Raw genomic sequence first — 14,927 nt, forward strand, 5'->3', positions numbered from 1 at the left:
AAGGGCTCCGTTGTCAAACCTTGCATGGAGCAGGATGGGGTGCAGGTGGCAACGTGCCCAAAGTGTCCTCAGGGATGGTCTCATCCCACTGCCCGTCACTCTGCCCACCCTGCTGCTCCTCGTGGTGCCCGCACAGTGCAGGGCAGGGCCCAGGACAGCAGGGCTTTGGGGGAGCCACCTGCCCCAGCTGCAGCTGCACACACCTGGCTCTGGCTCTGCTCGGCTCTGGGGGGCTGGAGCTGCACCCTGGGGTCCTGCTGACCCCACAGCTGGGTGGGACACGGGGGATGGAGGGTGGCTGAGGGGGCTAGGGGCAGCCACGGCCCCCAGGCTGGGGATCACTCCCCACATGCCCGCTGAGCCCTGCTGCGAGCCGTGGGACCTGCGCCGAGCTGGAATGGCACAGGAGGTTCCTGCACGGCTGGCACGGGGACAAAGCCCAGCTCAGCGCTGGCACAGCAGCACGTCCTGGGCTGGGGCCAGGAGATTGTCCCGGCCCTGCACAGTCCGAGGGCTTTAAAAGGAGAGAACGAGGAAGGCGAGGAGCGGAGAAGACAAAGGATGCTGTGAGAGCCAAACGTGCTGGAGGCCAAGCCAGCGATGCCCAACACACCCCACCCACTCAGGGGCTCCTGGGGCAGCACCTTCAGCTCCTCCATTGCTCTGAGCCATTTCCCAAGGCTAAACAGAGACCTTGGTGCTGGGCAGAGCTGGAGGGGCTGCAGGCCCCTTGGGCAGGGTCCCAGCTGGGCGGTGCTCTGGTCCTGGCTGGGGTCTGTGGGGTGCCGAGGTCAGTTTTGCGTTATGCCCATCTCCCAGATTGCCCACGTGGAGAGGATGAGTAGAGAGGAGCTGAATCTGGGCTCCTCTGAATCTTCCTGCTGTTCTCCAGCATTCAGGCAGCCCTGTCCCATCAGCCTCCGTGGTTTCTGCTGGGCACCAGCCAGGGCAGCACCCTGGGCACCCTCCCTGCTGTGTCCCCATGTCCAGCAGCTCTGCTGCAGCTGCTCTGCTTATTATCATATTTAATTGCCCTCCTGGTAACCCCAGGAAATGAGCAGGGGACGGTGAGAGCCGCAGTTTGGGATGATGTAAACACCAACTCCAGCTCTCCCTGCGCCGCGCCAAGCCGGTCCCGGAGAGAGCCGTGATTTACGGAGCCCCCCAGCCCTGCCTCCGCCTGGGCTGCGAGTTTAATCCAGGGCCGCAAATTCAACATAAATCACTTGATTAAAAGCTCTACTTAATTTAAAGGGGGTGGGGGGTGGGCAGAGTGCAGCTGATCGATTTAATTTACACCGGGAAACAGCAACAAGCAGATGCATTTAAAAAGGCCGGCGAGGCGGGTGATGCTGCTGCAGCTGCTTCAGCCGCCTCAGTTTAACCATTTCATGGCTCTGGAGGGGCTGGCAGCCCCTCTCACCCCGTCCCTCCATGCATGGCCAGCCCAATCCCACACCACTGCCCAGGCCCCGTGGGGTGCAGGGCGCTGGAACACTTTTATGGCAAGCGCCGGAGCCGTGAAAAACAGAATTCCCACAAAGCAGCTGCTATCCCGGCTGCTCCCTGAGCACCATCTTCCCAAAGTGCTGCCTGGATGAGCCTGAGCCCCCAGAGCCCCCTCCCCATCACCCCCCAGGGACGGGCCGTGGGTGGCCAAGTGGCGGTTGAAGTCTTTAATAATTACAAGAATTCCAGATTCATTACAGAAGAGTTTACAACAAATAATATTTCTCCATACAAAGGCAAAATAAACTTTTCAAGTAACAGCGGCCTGGCTCCAGCGTCTCCACACCGGCGGCAGGGATTTTGGGGAGGGGGTGGGTTCAGGTGGCTCCTGCCCCAGCCAGGGAGCGCCCTGTCCGTCTGTCTGTCCGTGCAGGTGGAGCAGAGCTGGGGCACGGGACAGCCTGGGGAGCACGGACGGGCAGAGCTGGGGTGAGGCTGCTCCCCTGGTAAGGCACTGGCAGGCGCTGCCCGGGGAGCGGGGCTGGCACCGAGCGGGGCTGGAGCCCCCTGGCACCGCTCCCCCCAGGGCAGGGCAGGGCTGGCAGCCCCCTCCCTCCCTCCCCAGGGCACCCCCAACACGGTGCCACAGGGCACTGGGTGGCCCCAGCCCCGCTGGAGCCCCGGGAGGGGACGTGGGGCCAGGGCAAGGCCAGGCACGTAATGACAACGGATTCCCAAAAGGCATCGACACGTTATTATTATTGTTTAATACAACCCCATATAAAACTGAAGCAGCAGCAGCAATTCTTATCGAGGGACCTAAACTGAAATAGGTTTAGAACATAATTTAAAAAAATAAAAACAGCAAAAATAGCAAAATATATGACTTTTTTTTTTTTTATAGCAACTGATATCTACCAGCCACTAGTACCTTCCTACCAAACTGGTATATCTCTGGTAACAACCCTTTTTAAAAAGACATGTAAATATATATTCATATTTATACATATTTTTCGTTATGTACACGGGGCTCTGGGTTTAGCACGGGTGGGTTCGGTCGCCTCTGAGCAGTGCAGGGCTCCTGCCCTGGGTGTGCTGGGCCTGGCTCAGCAAAGCCCACAGCTGCTGGTCCTGTGGCCTGGGGGCGTCCTGGGCAGAGAGGGAGCTCCACATCACGAGGCTCCCAGCACACAGTGAGGCTCCTGGAACGCCAGTGACACTCTGGGCAGAGAATCCTGGCATACCAGTGAGTCTCCTGGCACACAGTGACAATCCTGGCACACAGTGAGGCTCCCAGCACACCAGTGAGGCTTGTGGCACACCAGAGAGACTCCCAGCACACCGCTGAGAATCCTGGAACACCAGTGAGGCTCCTGGAACACCAGTGAGACTCCCAGCACACCAGTGAGGCTCGTGGCACACCACTGAGAATCCTGGAACACCAGTGAGACTCCCAGCACACCAGTGAGGCTCGTGGCACACCACGAGGCTCCCATCACACCAGTGAGGCTCGTGGCACACCAGTGCTCCCCCCTCGTGCAGCCGCAGGAGCCGGGTGCTGCTCCCGGCTCACCGGGTTCTCCGGGTGGCAGACCAGCCTGGCTCCCTGTGCCCGACCAGGATGTGCCATCCCAGGATGCCTGGCTGGCTCTTTGGCCATGCATTGCCCACGGGAGAGGATTTCAGCTCAGCCAGGTGGGAACACTCAAGCACGGAACTCACGGAAAAGAGGTTTAAAAACGAAAGGAGGAAACGCCATGGAAACCCTTTGGGCTGTGGAGAGCTGACACGAGCGGCAGGAGAAGCTGGCAGGAGGTGGGTGGTTTTGGTTACGTGAGATGCTACGGATGTCTCTGAACCCTTTCTGCAACAGCTCAGCACAACCAGGCTGTGCAGGCAGCGTCCACGGGCACGGCACGGCGTGGCACGGCACGGCACGGCACCCCTGGCAGTGCCACCCTCAGTGTCGCTTCAGTCCACCATTGCTGTGCTGAGGGGGCAGCTTGGGAAGGCACGGCTCGTCCGGGAGCGGGTCGTGGGAGAACACAGAGTCCTCTCCCGAGGAGCAGGTGGAGCTGCGCGTGTCTGGGAAGCCAGGAGAATACTGATCCAGCGGCATGGACAGGTCCAGGTACTCCTGAGAGGGACAAACCCCAGCCACGGGCTCAGGAAGGGGCTGGGCAGCCCCCAGGGAGTGCCTCGCCCAGGTGCCACCTCTCCTACCTGGTTGGAGGTCATGGCCACGATCCTGTCCAGGTCTTCCACCAGCTGCTTGAAGGTGGGTCTCTGGGAAGGGACGGCGTGCCAGCAATCCCGCATCATCATGTACCTGCCAGGGCAGGGCCAGGCAGGGGCTCAGCCAGGGGCAGGCGGCTGGGACTCCCACCCACGGGAGCAGAGAAGCACCAGGAATGTGTGCCCAGTGTCCCCGTGCCCAGGCTGGACCCACGGCCAGTGAAGATGCTGCTCCAGGAGGGTTGAGGGTAATCCCCCGTGTGCAAGGAAGGGAAACCTCCCGCCTGCCCTCAGGACCAAGGGAGGAGCATGGACACACTTTGGGCTGTTCCCTGGGCTGGGGTCACCCTGGGATTCCCTCCTGTCCAGAGAGATGCTGATTACTGCACATGTGGCTGACCGATTGTTTTGCAGGGCTGGGAACTGCTGGGACTGTAACTCCAAACATCTGCCTGCCACCCTCCATGCCCCTGCCCGCCTTCTGCACCCAGCAATGGCACTCAGAGACTCCAAACCCCTCCTCCCCATCCCAGCACTGCACTCACAGCTCGTTGGTGCAGTTGCTGGGCTTGTCCATCCTGTGACCTTCCTTCAGCAGCTTGAAGAGCTCCTCAACAGGCACACCGGGGTAGGGTGACCCACCCAGCGTGAAAATCTCCCAGAGCAGCACCCCAAAGGACCACCTGGGAACACAGGGCAGATGCTGGGGCACTGGGGTGCTGACACCCTGCTGGGCCCCAGTTTGGGCACGGTGAGAGGCTGGTTTGCTGGGAGGAACAACCATCCACAGCTTCGATTCGCTTTGCAGGATAAATGAGTCCCAGCACCAAATACAATTTGGATTCAAAACGTTTGGTTGGCTGACACCAATTGTAATTTCATTAAATCAAGGCCAACCCCATCCGTGCAGCTCCCCAGCAGTCCCTACTCACACGTCACTCTGGTGGGTGTAGATTCTGTCAAAGAGAGCCTCGGGGGCCATCCACTTCACTGGCAGGCGACCCTGGGACACAAAACCCACAGTGGCTCCGTGGCTGGGAGGGAACCTGGGGCAGGGGTGAGCCCTGCATGCCTGTGGCATTCCCAGCACAGACTGGAGCCTCCCCACCCTCGCACACCGCTCACATTTGTCGTCTTCTTGTAGTAATCGATGTGGTGGATGTCACGGGCCAGCCCGAAGTCAGCGATCTTCATCACGTTGTCCTCTGTCACCAGCACGTTCCTGGCTGCCAGGTCCCTGTGGATGCACTGACCGAGCACGGGGCTCTCAGTACCACGATGGGACAGGCAGGGAGGGAAGGGTGCGTGCCCCAGGCCCAGCTGCTGGGCTCCCCATCCCACCACAGCCTCCTGGGAGCTCCTCACCTTCTTGGAGGCCAGGTACTCCATGCCCCGTGCCACCTGGTAGGCACAGGAGACCAGGTCCTTGAAGGAGAGCTGCTCCTCGGGCACTCGGGTGGGGTTGTAGCAGTACTCCATGCCCGGGGGCCGCCGTGCCTGCAGGTACTCCCGGAGGTTGCCCTTGCTGGCATATTCCACAATCACATAGAGGGGTCCTGAGGGGAAGGTGGGATGTGAGGCCAGAACGTGGAGCAGGGTGCTGTCCCTCCCAGTGGACAGCAGCTGGAGGGGTGACAGAGGGGACACCTCCTCCCCACTCGTGCACCCTCACCATCCTGCGTGCAGGCTCCCAGCAGGTTGATGATGTTCTTGTGCTTGCCAATCATCTTCATCATCTCCATCTCAGAGATGAGGTCAGACAAGTCCTTCTCTGTGGCGTCGGCTAAAGCGGAGAAGGCAGCACTCAGGGGGTGCCAGGCTGCGTTGCACACTGCAGACCCCAGCCAGGGCTGCGGCATCACGCCAGGACCACCCTTCTTGCCACCACTTACACTTGAGCATCTTCACCGCCACCTTGGTCACGCGGTTGGGCTTGTCCTTGTCAAGGCCGATGGCTTCCGCCAGCACCACCTGGCCGAAGCACCCTTCTCCCAGAGGCTTGCCCAGGATCAGCCTGCAGGGAGAACACCCCGATGCAGCAGGGCAGCAGGCTGGTCCCAGCACCAGCAGCGCCCGGGGCTGGGCTCACCTGTCCCGGGGCAGCTCCCAGCGCGGGTCCTCGGGGAGCTCGTACTCGGAGACGCCGGCCAGCATGGGGGTGCCGCTGGAGGAGAGGCGCGAGGGCCGCACCAGCATCACGCCCGAGTTCATGGAGGAGCTGGAGTCGGCCGACACCTGCAGTGGGGCCGTGGGTTACCTTCACGCAGTGCCCAGCCCGCGCCTGGCAGCCCCCGGGGGGGAGATGGTGATGGGAGCCTTCGTACCCGCCCCGCCCGCGTGCCCCGCAGTGCTGCTGCCCTCTGCGGGGGTTTGCATCAGGCTCCGTCATGCTGTAGCCCAAAATGCACAGCCTGGGAGCTCTCCCGTCTCCTCAGTGTGTCCCACGCTCTGCTCAAACCTCAAATTGTTGTAAATGCTCCTGGTTCTCCGTCAGGGAGGGACGAGGGGGAGCTGTGCAGCCCCCCTGTCGTTATGATGTTTTATGAAAAATCTTTTTGCTAGGATTTTCTCCTGAGAAGCTGAGGAGTCTCAGGAAAGAAATGTAAACAATAACTATCTGTTGTTGTGGAATGCAACAGGTGCATCTTTGATTGGTCCACGTGAGATGTTTCTACTTAATGACTAATCATGGTCTAGCTGTGTGGACTCTCTGAGAGTCACGAGCTTTTGTTATTCATTTTATTCCGTTCTTTACCTCTCAAGCTTTCTGACAGATCCTTTCTCTCTACTCTTTTTAGTATAGTTTTAATATAGCATTTTAATACAATATAATATCCTAATATAACAAATTTGCCTTCTGAAACATGGAGTCAAGATTCTCATCTCTTCCCTCATCCTGGGACCCTCAAACACAATCACACCCCCCCACCCTGCTGACTGTGCTGCCATCGGAGGCACAGCCTGGACAGTCCCCATCCCGTGCCACAGGTGGGCACAGGTGGCACATGCAGCAGGGTGAGATGGTCCTGGGTCTTCCCATCCCTCCTCCCCCACGTCCCCTGGGAAAGGCTGGGCTCCAGGAGAGGTAGTAGGTGCAAACAAACCCCCTCTCTACTTTCTGTTACCTGTCTGCGCAGGGGGATGCTCTTGGCCAGCTTGTGCACGGCCAGCTGGCTGTTGAAGTCTGTCTTCTTGGTGGTGCTCTTCAGCTTGTAGATGATGATGGTCACCACCATGCAGGAGATGAGGAAGGCTCCGATGCAGTAGATGATGATCTCCAGGTAGAAGGGAGACGTCATCATGGCTGGGGTGTCTTCAATAGCTGGGTCGGCGTGAACAGGGTGTTTGTTAGCACCTGCCAGGCCCCAGGGGGTGGCACTGGGGAGCCCCTGGCTCGTCCCCAAGCTCTGTGGGGACCTCGGTGCAGCAGGGCCTGGGGGCTGCCCCCCAACCCTGGCAGGGAAGGCGTGCAAGCAGCCCCCAGCTCATCATCCCCACGGCCAAGCAATGGCAGGCAGCCCAGGGTGGGACAGGCATGAAGTGGGGGGACAAAGTCACCCCACAGGGATGTGGCTCCACGGGCACCTCTGGGGACAGCTGCTGTCCCTGTCTGTGTCCCAGCTGCTGTGCCCTGCCCACGCTTGGGAACTGCAGTCCCTCGGGATGTGGGGTCGCCCCGTGCACGATGGAATGGGGTGTCTGGCTGTGGAGTCCAGGCCTTACTGGTAACGACTGGGGAGAGCTGGGAGCAGAGCAGCCAGCTCCAGTGGCAATGACCTGCTGTGGGAGCCCGGGCTGGTGGGACAAGGGACCCACAGCCCCTGCCTTGGTGGCTGAGGGGGTGTTGGAGCCGTGAACAGCTTGGAGCCCGTGGTGAATCCAGCAGGGTGGGGCTGCCATTGCACCTCGTGCACCCCCAGCCTGACACCCCCAAAGAGCAGAGCCTCAGAGAGAGGTGTAAGAGGGAGCTGAAGATTCCTGCTCCTCTGAGCACACCCGGCTGACAAAGCAGTGGCTGATAACCGGGAAAGTTTTGGCTGGAAAGCAGTGAGCACGCAGCACCCCAAAAGCTTTCCCACAGCTGTTATCAGGCTTTGGTCCGCGCATTGATACCGAGAGCAGCATCAATGGGGACGGGGCAGCCATCCCCACAGGGCAAGCACACACAGCCCTGGACAGCCCCACACCACAGGGCAAGGCCAGGCCCTGGCAGGGAAGGGCAGCACTGCCAGCACCTCCAAACCCCCCCTGGACCCCCTGAGCAGGCAGTGCTGGCCTGGCCTGGCCTGGCCCGGGGCTGTGGGACCCTCCTGCTCCGGTGGAGCCAGCCCTGGTTTAGTTCCCCAGGTATGCATTGCCTGGGCCAGGGAGAGAGCGGGGGCAGACCCCAGCTGGGGTGGAGGGGGGCACAGAGCCGGGGGACACTGCCCCATCTGCTCCAGCTGCAGGGCAGCCCTGCAGCACCCACGCTGACCCAGGGGACGGGGGCTGGGAAGTGCTCTCTCCCGGACCACAATGCATACGGTGGAAAGGAGGGAGGAAAGGAAGAGGAGTATATACCTTCGAGAACTGTCAACCATGCAGAGTGATGGGAGATCCCAATAGAATTACCCGCCAAACATGTATACTCCCCAGCATCCTCAAATGAGACATTCCTTAAGTGAAGGACTTCCATTTCTTTGTCTGTCGTGTTAACGCCAGCCGTCTGGAAGGAAAAATGGAAGCAAAAAACGGAGAAGCAAACGACATGAGATCTTCTAGGAGGAGGCCAGAGAGGAGGGAGAGCCCAGTCTCATTTGCCAGACCCCCGGGGAGCAGACAGAGACCACTGCAGACCTGCTAGAGAGACCCTCGGGATGCCCACTCATCCCGGCGGAGCGAGGGAGATGCTGTTAAAACCCTCCACCAAACGGAGTGTCCTGCCCATCCGAGCATGCTGCCGATGGGCTGCATGGAGAAATCACCCGGGCAGAGCTGGCTGGCTCACTGACAGGGGAGACACCAGGACAGAGACAAGAGGGCGGTGGCAGGATCTTCGGGATGACCCAAGAGTCCCTTTTTCCCAGCCCGGCGGGCGAAGAAAGAGTTGGGATTCTTCGGCTCGTGTTCACAAGGTTGTTTATTACCTATTATCTAAAATATTTTCTCTCAGACCTGCAGAGTACACTACACTGTCAAGGGTACACTACACTGCCCTGAGGCAGTGCTATCTCTTTATACTAAAAACTACGTGTACTTTATTTACAGTTATTTCCCAATTCCTATCGCCTATGTTAGACTGTCTACTTCTACTCTAAACCAATCTAAAAACGCCACCATCACCAGGACGATGGAGGTTAGAAAGAAGAAGGAAGAAGGACGGGGAACGCCCAAATTCCTCCATCTGGGGGCTCCAAACCCCCATTCTAAAAATCCCAAAATTCTACTTTTCACCCTGTGACAACTACTTAAAATTGTGTGACTTGTAATTCTTCATACAAAGTTGGTAATTTGCTCCATGGGTTAAGATCAAAATCCCAAGTGCCTTTGGCTTCCTGCCAGGATCTCCGAGCCCCTAGCAGGGGCACAAGCCATCCAGGGCACCCAGAGGCATGTCCTGGGTTCCGACAGCAGGAAGGCAGCACAGACAGGGCATGCAGCACTGTGCCTGGACTTGCCTGATGGCAGCACCCTCAGAGACCCAGGTTCACTGGTGGCAGACCCAGCAGGTACCTGGGCTGCTCTGGTGTCTGCGTGATGGGGAGGGCAGCACACAGGACAGACAGTGGGACACGAGACAGCAGCACACAGCAGGGACACACACAGAGCACAGCGCCCAGCCGGGTATTTTTCCATGGTTGTTGCACCAGAAACAGCAGAAACAAGAGAGCCCAGAGTTTTGTCTTCCACCGCCAGGCATTCTTCCGGTTACCTGTGGCCAGGGGCCTGGTGACTGTGAGCCACGCAGACTGGTTGGCCTCGCCAATATAATTGGAAACCTTACAAACATACTCCCCGCTCTCCGCCTCTGTCACATTATACAGGGTCAGCACCTCCGCATCAGAGCTATTAATCCCCGAGTGCTGGAACAGACCAACAACACGCAGTCACACGGATGTGCCCAGGAAGCACAGCGCCCTGAGGGCTGGCACCGGCTCTGCCAGCGCAGGGGCTGCTCCCCCCACGCCCACAGGGGGTGGCAGGGACACAGGGGGGCACAGGAGGAAGGAGCAGGCAGGGATGGGGGTGTAACTCTGCTCCTGCCGCTTCCCAGCGGTCAGGAGCGCAGCTGGGATGGCTGCATGGAATCACAGAACGGGCTGGAAGGGATCCTTAAAACCCAGTGTGACCTCCTGCCACAGGAGGGATGCGGCCAGCTGAGTGGCACTGCTGGGTGGGTGCAGAGGGAGCTGCTCCCCTGGGATGATCCAGGGCTCAGCTCCCAGCCCCAGCGCTGTGCTCAGTGCCCGGCCAGCCCAGCCAGCCCCGTGCTGTGTGCCCTCAGGGCTGCAAAGGCACCGCAGAGCCAGCACACAGCTGGCACACACAGCCCTCCCTGCTCCCTGCCCGCAGGCTGGCGATGGCTCTGGGCTCCAGCTGCCCCCAGGCCAGTGGTGCCCAGCCCCAGGGGACTCTTGTGGCTGCCCTGCTCCTGCCCCAGGCCCAGGGAAGCTGGGCTGAGGCTGGGAGCACCCAGAGTGCGGCTTTACCTTCAGGATCTGCACGTAGGGCAGGTTGTCGGGGCCGATCTTGCTGCCGTTCACCTCGATGTGCTTCAGCCACTGGATGTGGGGCTGAGGGTCGCTGTAGACCTTGCAGACAAACTCCACGTTGCTGCCCAGGGCCACTGTCTTGTTGGCAGGCAGCCCTGCCTGCAGGATGGGCCGGTGTGGGGAGCGCTCTGCGGGACCAGGGCAGGGGGCACCTTACAGCGGGGTCTCGGGTGCACCCTGCCCCCTGACTGAGGTGGGCACCAATGCAACCAACGCAGCATTGGAGTCCCCTTCCCGTCCCCAGAGCCTGCCTGCAGTGGGGTGACAGCATGCAGGATGGGGGACAGGTGAAACCCCGCTGTGGGGACAGGGACATCGGCACCTATTGGGCAGGGTCAGAGGTCAGACAAACCTATGGAGGGCCCTGGCTGTTAACAAAGTGGCTGCCACTGTGGTGAGTCAGCATTAACAAACCCCTTTGTTCACCTCGCTGACTGTTCCCTTCAGTTTGCTCAGTGTAATCAAATTAAATCACATTTTTAATGGTTCATTTACTGGCATTTAGAGCAGCTCCACATGTGGAACTGCTCAGACCAGCCTTCCCAGCTGGGAATTATGGCTAATAAGGCGATTAGAAAAAGTTTCTGTCCGGTCTATGAAATTATTTTCACCACAATTAAAAACTCCCAGAACAGGGTGGGGCGAAACTCTCTCTGCCTGCTGTGCTGCAGACGTGCACACCAGGGCAGGAGGCCAGGGGGGTGGGAGATGGCCACAGGGATGGGAGATGGCCACAGGGATGGGAGATGGCCACAGGGATGGTGGGCAAGCCCCAACCCACCCATCCCTCCAGGATGCAGCAGCCACTGCTGCTTGGGAAGGCTGAGGGGGAGGATGGTGTGGGGTGAGCCCCGTGCCCTGCACTCACCCACGACATCCAGCTGGTAGGTGTGGTTGATGCTGCCATACTTGTTCTCCACGATGCAGGTGTAGTTGCCCTTATCAGATGGCACCACCGAGTCCATGATGATGCTCCAGGTTGCCTGGCGGACCTGGGGGCACGGGGAGCACAGAGCCAGTTATGTGCAGCACACACGAGCCCCAGGCCCTGCTCATCTCAGAGCTGCTTCAGCCCCTGGCACGGGCAGGACATAAATCTCCCTTTGAGGTCACCCTTCTCTTCCCTACACAGGGGCTGTAATTGCTGCCAGCTGTCCCAGGAGGGACAGGAGCCACGGAGCCAGCTGTGCTGAGCAGCAGATGTTGGCCAAGCACGATGGGCTTGCTTGGTGTTGGGGGGACACCCCTCCCTGGTGGCCCCTGTGTGTGCAGGGAACAGACCAGCACTGCTCCTCCTGCAAGAGCTGCCTCCCTGGCTGGCCCTGGGGGTCAGACCCCACTGCTGCACATGGCCTGTGCTGGGCAGTGGGCAGCTGCAGCCTGGTGTCCTGCACCCAGAGCACTCTTTGGGTGCTGCTGACCCACTTCATCTCCTCTGGGAGAGTCTCAGTGGCCCTGCTGGGAAGAGCAGGGCCCTCTGGCCCCAGGGCTCTCCAAAAGCCAGCCCTGTCACTGCCAGCTCCAGCTGTGGCTCCTCATGGCAAACCCTCCTTGAGCCCAGCTGGAAACTGGTTATTTCCACAGTCCTGCATTTCAGCCCTGCTGGCTAGCTGGGGCACTGTGCTCTCACAGCTGCCAGCAGCCCCTGTCCTCCCCACCCGTGAGCCATGTCCTGGGTGAGCCTGTGTCCCTCCAGGACACACAGCACAGAGCTGGAAGCTGTGACCTGGCTCCATTCCTGCTGCTGTCCCAGACTGCTGGCAGGAGCCCTGGCATGCAGGGCCACGCTTGTGACACGTGGCATGTGACACCATGGTGGTGGTGGCCCCACAGCCCCCAGGGCTCCCAGCCTGGGAGACACGGAGGGCTCTGAGCCCCAGGCAGGCTGCAAAAACAGAGAGATGGCAAAAGGCGACAGTGCTGCCCTCCTGCTGGTCATCCCCTCCCCTGGGGAGAAAAGGAACTCGGGGGTGCTGGTCTGGAGCTGTGAGAAGGGGAAAGCCAAGCTGCCACCCCACCCAGGTGCCATCTGCAGCCTGGCTCTGCTGTGGGTGCTGGGGAAGCAGCACCCAGCTCCTCCCCAGCTCAGGGAGCCAATATGGGCCCCAAACATGGCCTGGAGCACCCCCACCAAGCACTGCCAGGCATGGAGGGGCTCCTCCAGCCCTGGGGATGCCCAGACCCCTCTCCTTGCCCGGGCCCCTGTCCTCGGCGGGGGGATTAGGAGGAGGTGGCTCCTCGGCACAAGCCCCCTCCCCCAGGGCTGAGCTGGTACAAACATGACCCAGAAGCAGGTCACTGCCTAGGGCCACTCCCAAGCAGCAAGGTCACAGGGGCCCATCTGCCCTGCTGGGGTGGTGGGGATGGGGGCTCGGTGCCTGTCCAGCTGCAGAGCCCTGTCCCAGTGCTGCCCCTCCCCAGGAGCCCCCAGCCCTGCACAGAGCTGGGGGCTGTCCCCCAGTGCCCCAGCTGTACCTTGTACCCCCCGATGCGGTGGTCAGGTTTGAACTCTTTGCCGTTCTTCAGCCAGCGCAGGGTGGGGTTGGGTGTCCCGCTCGATGGACATTTGAATTTCACTGTTTTGGCAGCAGGGACAGCGTGGAGCTTCTTCTCCATCTTCTCAGGATAGGTCCAGTAGGGAGCAATGGCCTCTGGGGAGCAGAGGGAGGGCTCAGCACGGCCAAACCCAGCAGCCTCCTGCTCCCAGAGCAACCCAAGGATGCCCAGAGCAGGGCTGAGACAGGAATCAGGAGAGATGCCAGCAGCCAGGGCCAGCTAAAGCAGGGAGGGGAGCTCTGGGACACGGGGCATCACCCATGAGACACAGCAGCCCCTTCCCTGTGGGCTGGATGTACCAGCAGTGACCCCAATGCAGCCGTGCTGGCACAGCCCCTTGCTCTGACCCAGCTGCTGCACCCAGCCCTGCTCTCCTCACTGTGCCCTCGCCACTGCCACGTGCCCTGGGCTGCTTGCCCAATCCCTGGTGATGCCCGTGTGTGCCCAGCCTCCCCCTGCCTGGCCACAGGGCAGCCCCGAGGGCAAGCCCAGTTCGCACGTACGGTTCGGCTTGGTGTTATCTGCCTCCTTCTCCTCCGACGAGGAATCATCTTCATCATCATCATCCTCTGCAGAGGGGAGAGCGTCTGCAAGAGAGGCAAGAGCCCTGCTGAGTTCCTGTGTGTGAGGGGAGCTTTGTGGCTGGTGGGCCTGGAGCACGGTGGGTGGGTGGGTGGTGGGGGCTGTGCCCGGTGAGGTGGGAGGGCAGGGCGGTGCTGGTGCCCGGCAGGGGCGTGGGGATCCAGGGAAATACTCCACACAATCCCCAGCACAGCCAGGGCTGGCAGCCCACCATCCCAGTGCCTGCAGCCAATGTGAAGAGATTTGCTGTCAGCGGTGACTTCAGAGCTCCTCACCCCATGTCTGGTGCCACCAACACCCCTGGGGTGGCAGCCAAGACCCGTGAGCACAGACATGTCCCCACCTCGAGCATTCCTCCCTCTCCAGCCTCACACTCCATCAACACCACTGCAGACCACAGCTCCCACCCAGCACGTGCCCCTTCTGAGGCAGCCCTGCAGCCTCCCACCCGCTCAGATAAACGTGAGATGATTTCTGGCTGCTTCTCCCCGCACTGAGTGCCCACAAAGCCACAGCACCACACTGGAAACTCTTCTGGGCAACCTGCAAGGTGCAGGTCAGCCCTGAACTCACTGTGCATGACCAGCGTGTGTGCAGGGCCCTGCAGGGGTGTGCAGGGGCATGCAGAGGTGTGCAGAGGCAGCCTGCTCCTCGCTTCACAGCCTGGCCCCGCGGCTGCCCCGTCCCTGCACAGCCGGGGCTGCTACAAACCTGAGATGTTCACGGAGAAGTAGGTGGTCTCGCTCCCCGAGGGGCTGTTGGTCATGCAGGCATAGAGCCCCGAGTCCTCGGGCACCACGTCCCTGACCTCTACCTCGTCCCCGGTGATGCGTGTGCGGTTGTTCTCGGCCAGCTGGATGCCGTCACGCACCCAGTTGATGCTCTGGACGTCATCCCGCAGCCGGCAGCGCAGCTGGAGGAGCTCACCGGGGTGGGCTGAGTACGACTCCACTTCGATTTTTGCTTTGGGCAGAGCTGGAGGAGTTAGGGGAGAGAAGAAGAGAAAAAAAAAAGGAGAAAAGGAATAGAGACCAAAGAAAGACCATGCTGCTGCTGCTGCTGCTGCTGCTGCCTGGTTAATGAGGCGACATGCACTGCTGGGATGCTCCCACTGCTGGGACGTTCCCACTGCTGGGATGCTCCCACTGCTGGGATATTACTGCTGCTGGGATGCTCCCACTGCTGGGATGTTCCCACTACTGGGATATTACTGCTGCTGGGATGCTCCCGCTGCTGGGATGCTCCCACTGCTGGGACATTCCCACTGCTGGGATATTACTGCTGCTGGGATGTTTCCACTGCTGGGATGCTCCCACTGCTGGGATGCTCCCACTTCTGGGATATTCCCAGCAG

The 14,927-nt window shown here is 60.4% G+C and overlaps 1 protein-coding gene across 4 annotated transcripts in view; it reads right to left on the reverse strand.

The window, feature by feature from the left end:
- Window positions 1-1,661: 1,661 nt before the first annotated feature.
- The window catches only part of FGFR1 (fibroblast growth factor receptor 1), a 28,798-nt gene continuing 15,532 nt past the window's right edge, over window positions 1,662-14,927 (reverse strand). Inside the window, exons 3-18 of one of the 4 annotated variants that reach the window (XM_041478724.1) lie at window positions 14,286-14,549; window positions 13,496-13,579; window positions 12,912-13,087; window positions 11,305-11,428; window positions 10,374-10,564; window positions 8,245-8,389; window positions 6,810-7,006; window positions 5,774-5,919; window positions 5,577-5,698; window positions 5,357-5,467; window positions 5,050-5,240; window positions 4,810-4,932; window positions 4,617-4,687; window positions 4,230-4,367; window positions 3,673-3,778; window positions 1,662-3,586 (exon numbers count right to left, since the gene is read on the reverse strand). In XM_041478724.1, coding sequence (XP_041334658.1) covers window positions 3,410-3,586; window positions 3,673-3,778; window positions 4,230-4,367; window positions 4,617-4,687; window positions 4,810-4,932; window positions 5,050-5,240; window positions 5,357-5,467; window positions 5,577-5,698; window positions 5,774-5,919; window positions 6,810-7,006; window positions 8,245-8,389; window positions 10,374-10,564; window positions 11,305-11,428; window positions 12,912-13,087; window positions 13,496-13,579; window positions 14,286-14,549 — 2,366 coding nt within the window. In that variant the 3' untranslated portion in view covers window positions 1,662-3,409. Of the gene's footprint in view, window positions 3,587-3,672; window positions 3,779-4,229; window positions 4,368-4,616; window positions 4,688-4,809; window positions 4,933-5,049; window positions 5,241-5,356; window positions 5,468-5,576; window positions 5,699-5,773; window positions 5,920-6,803; window positions 7,007-8,244; window positions 8,390-10,373; window positions 10,565-11,304; window positions 11,429-12,911; window positions 13,088-13,495; window positions 13,580-14,285; window positions 14,550-14,927 lie in introns of all 4 variants that reach the window. The other 3 variants (XM_041478715.1, XM_041478742.1, XM_041478733.1) reach the window with 3 other exon arrangements.

Source organism: Pyrgilauda ruficollis, unplaced genomic scaffold (assembly GCF_017590135.1).
Source record: "Pyrgilauda ruficollis isolate IOZ18807 unplaced genomic scaffold, ASM1759013v1 scaffold113, whole genome shotgun sequence".
In the NCBI taxonomy this organism is placed as follows: Eukaryota; Metazoa; Chordata; class Aves; order Passeriformes; family Passeridae; genus Pyrgilauda; species Pyrgilauda ruficollis.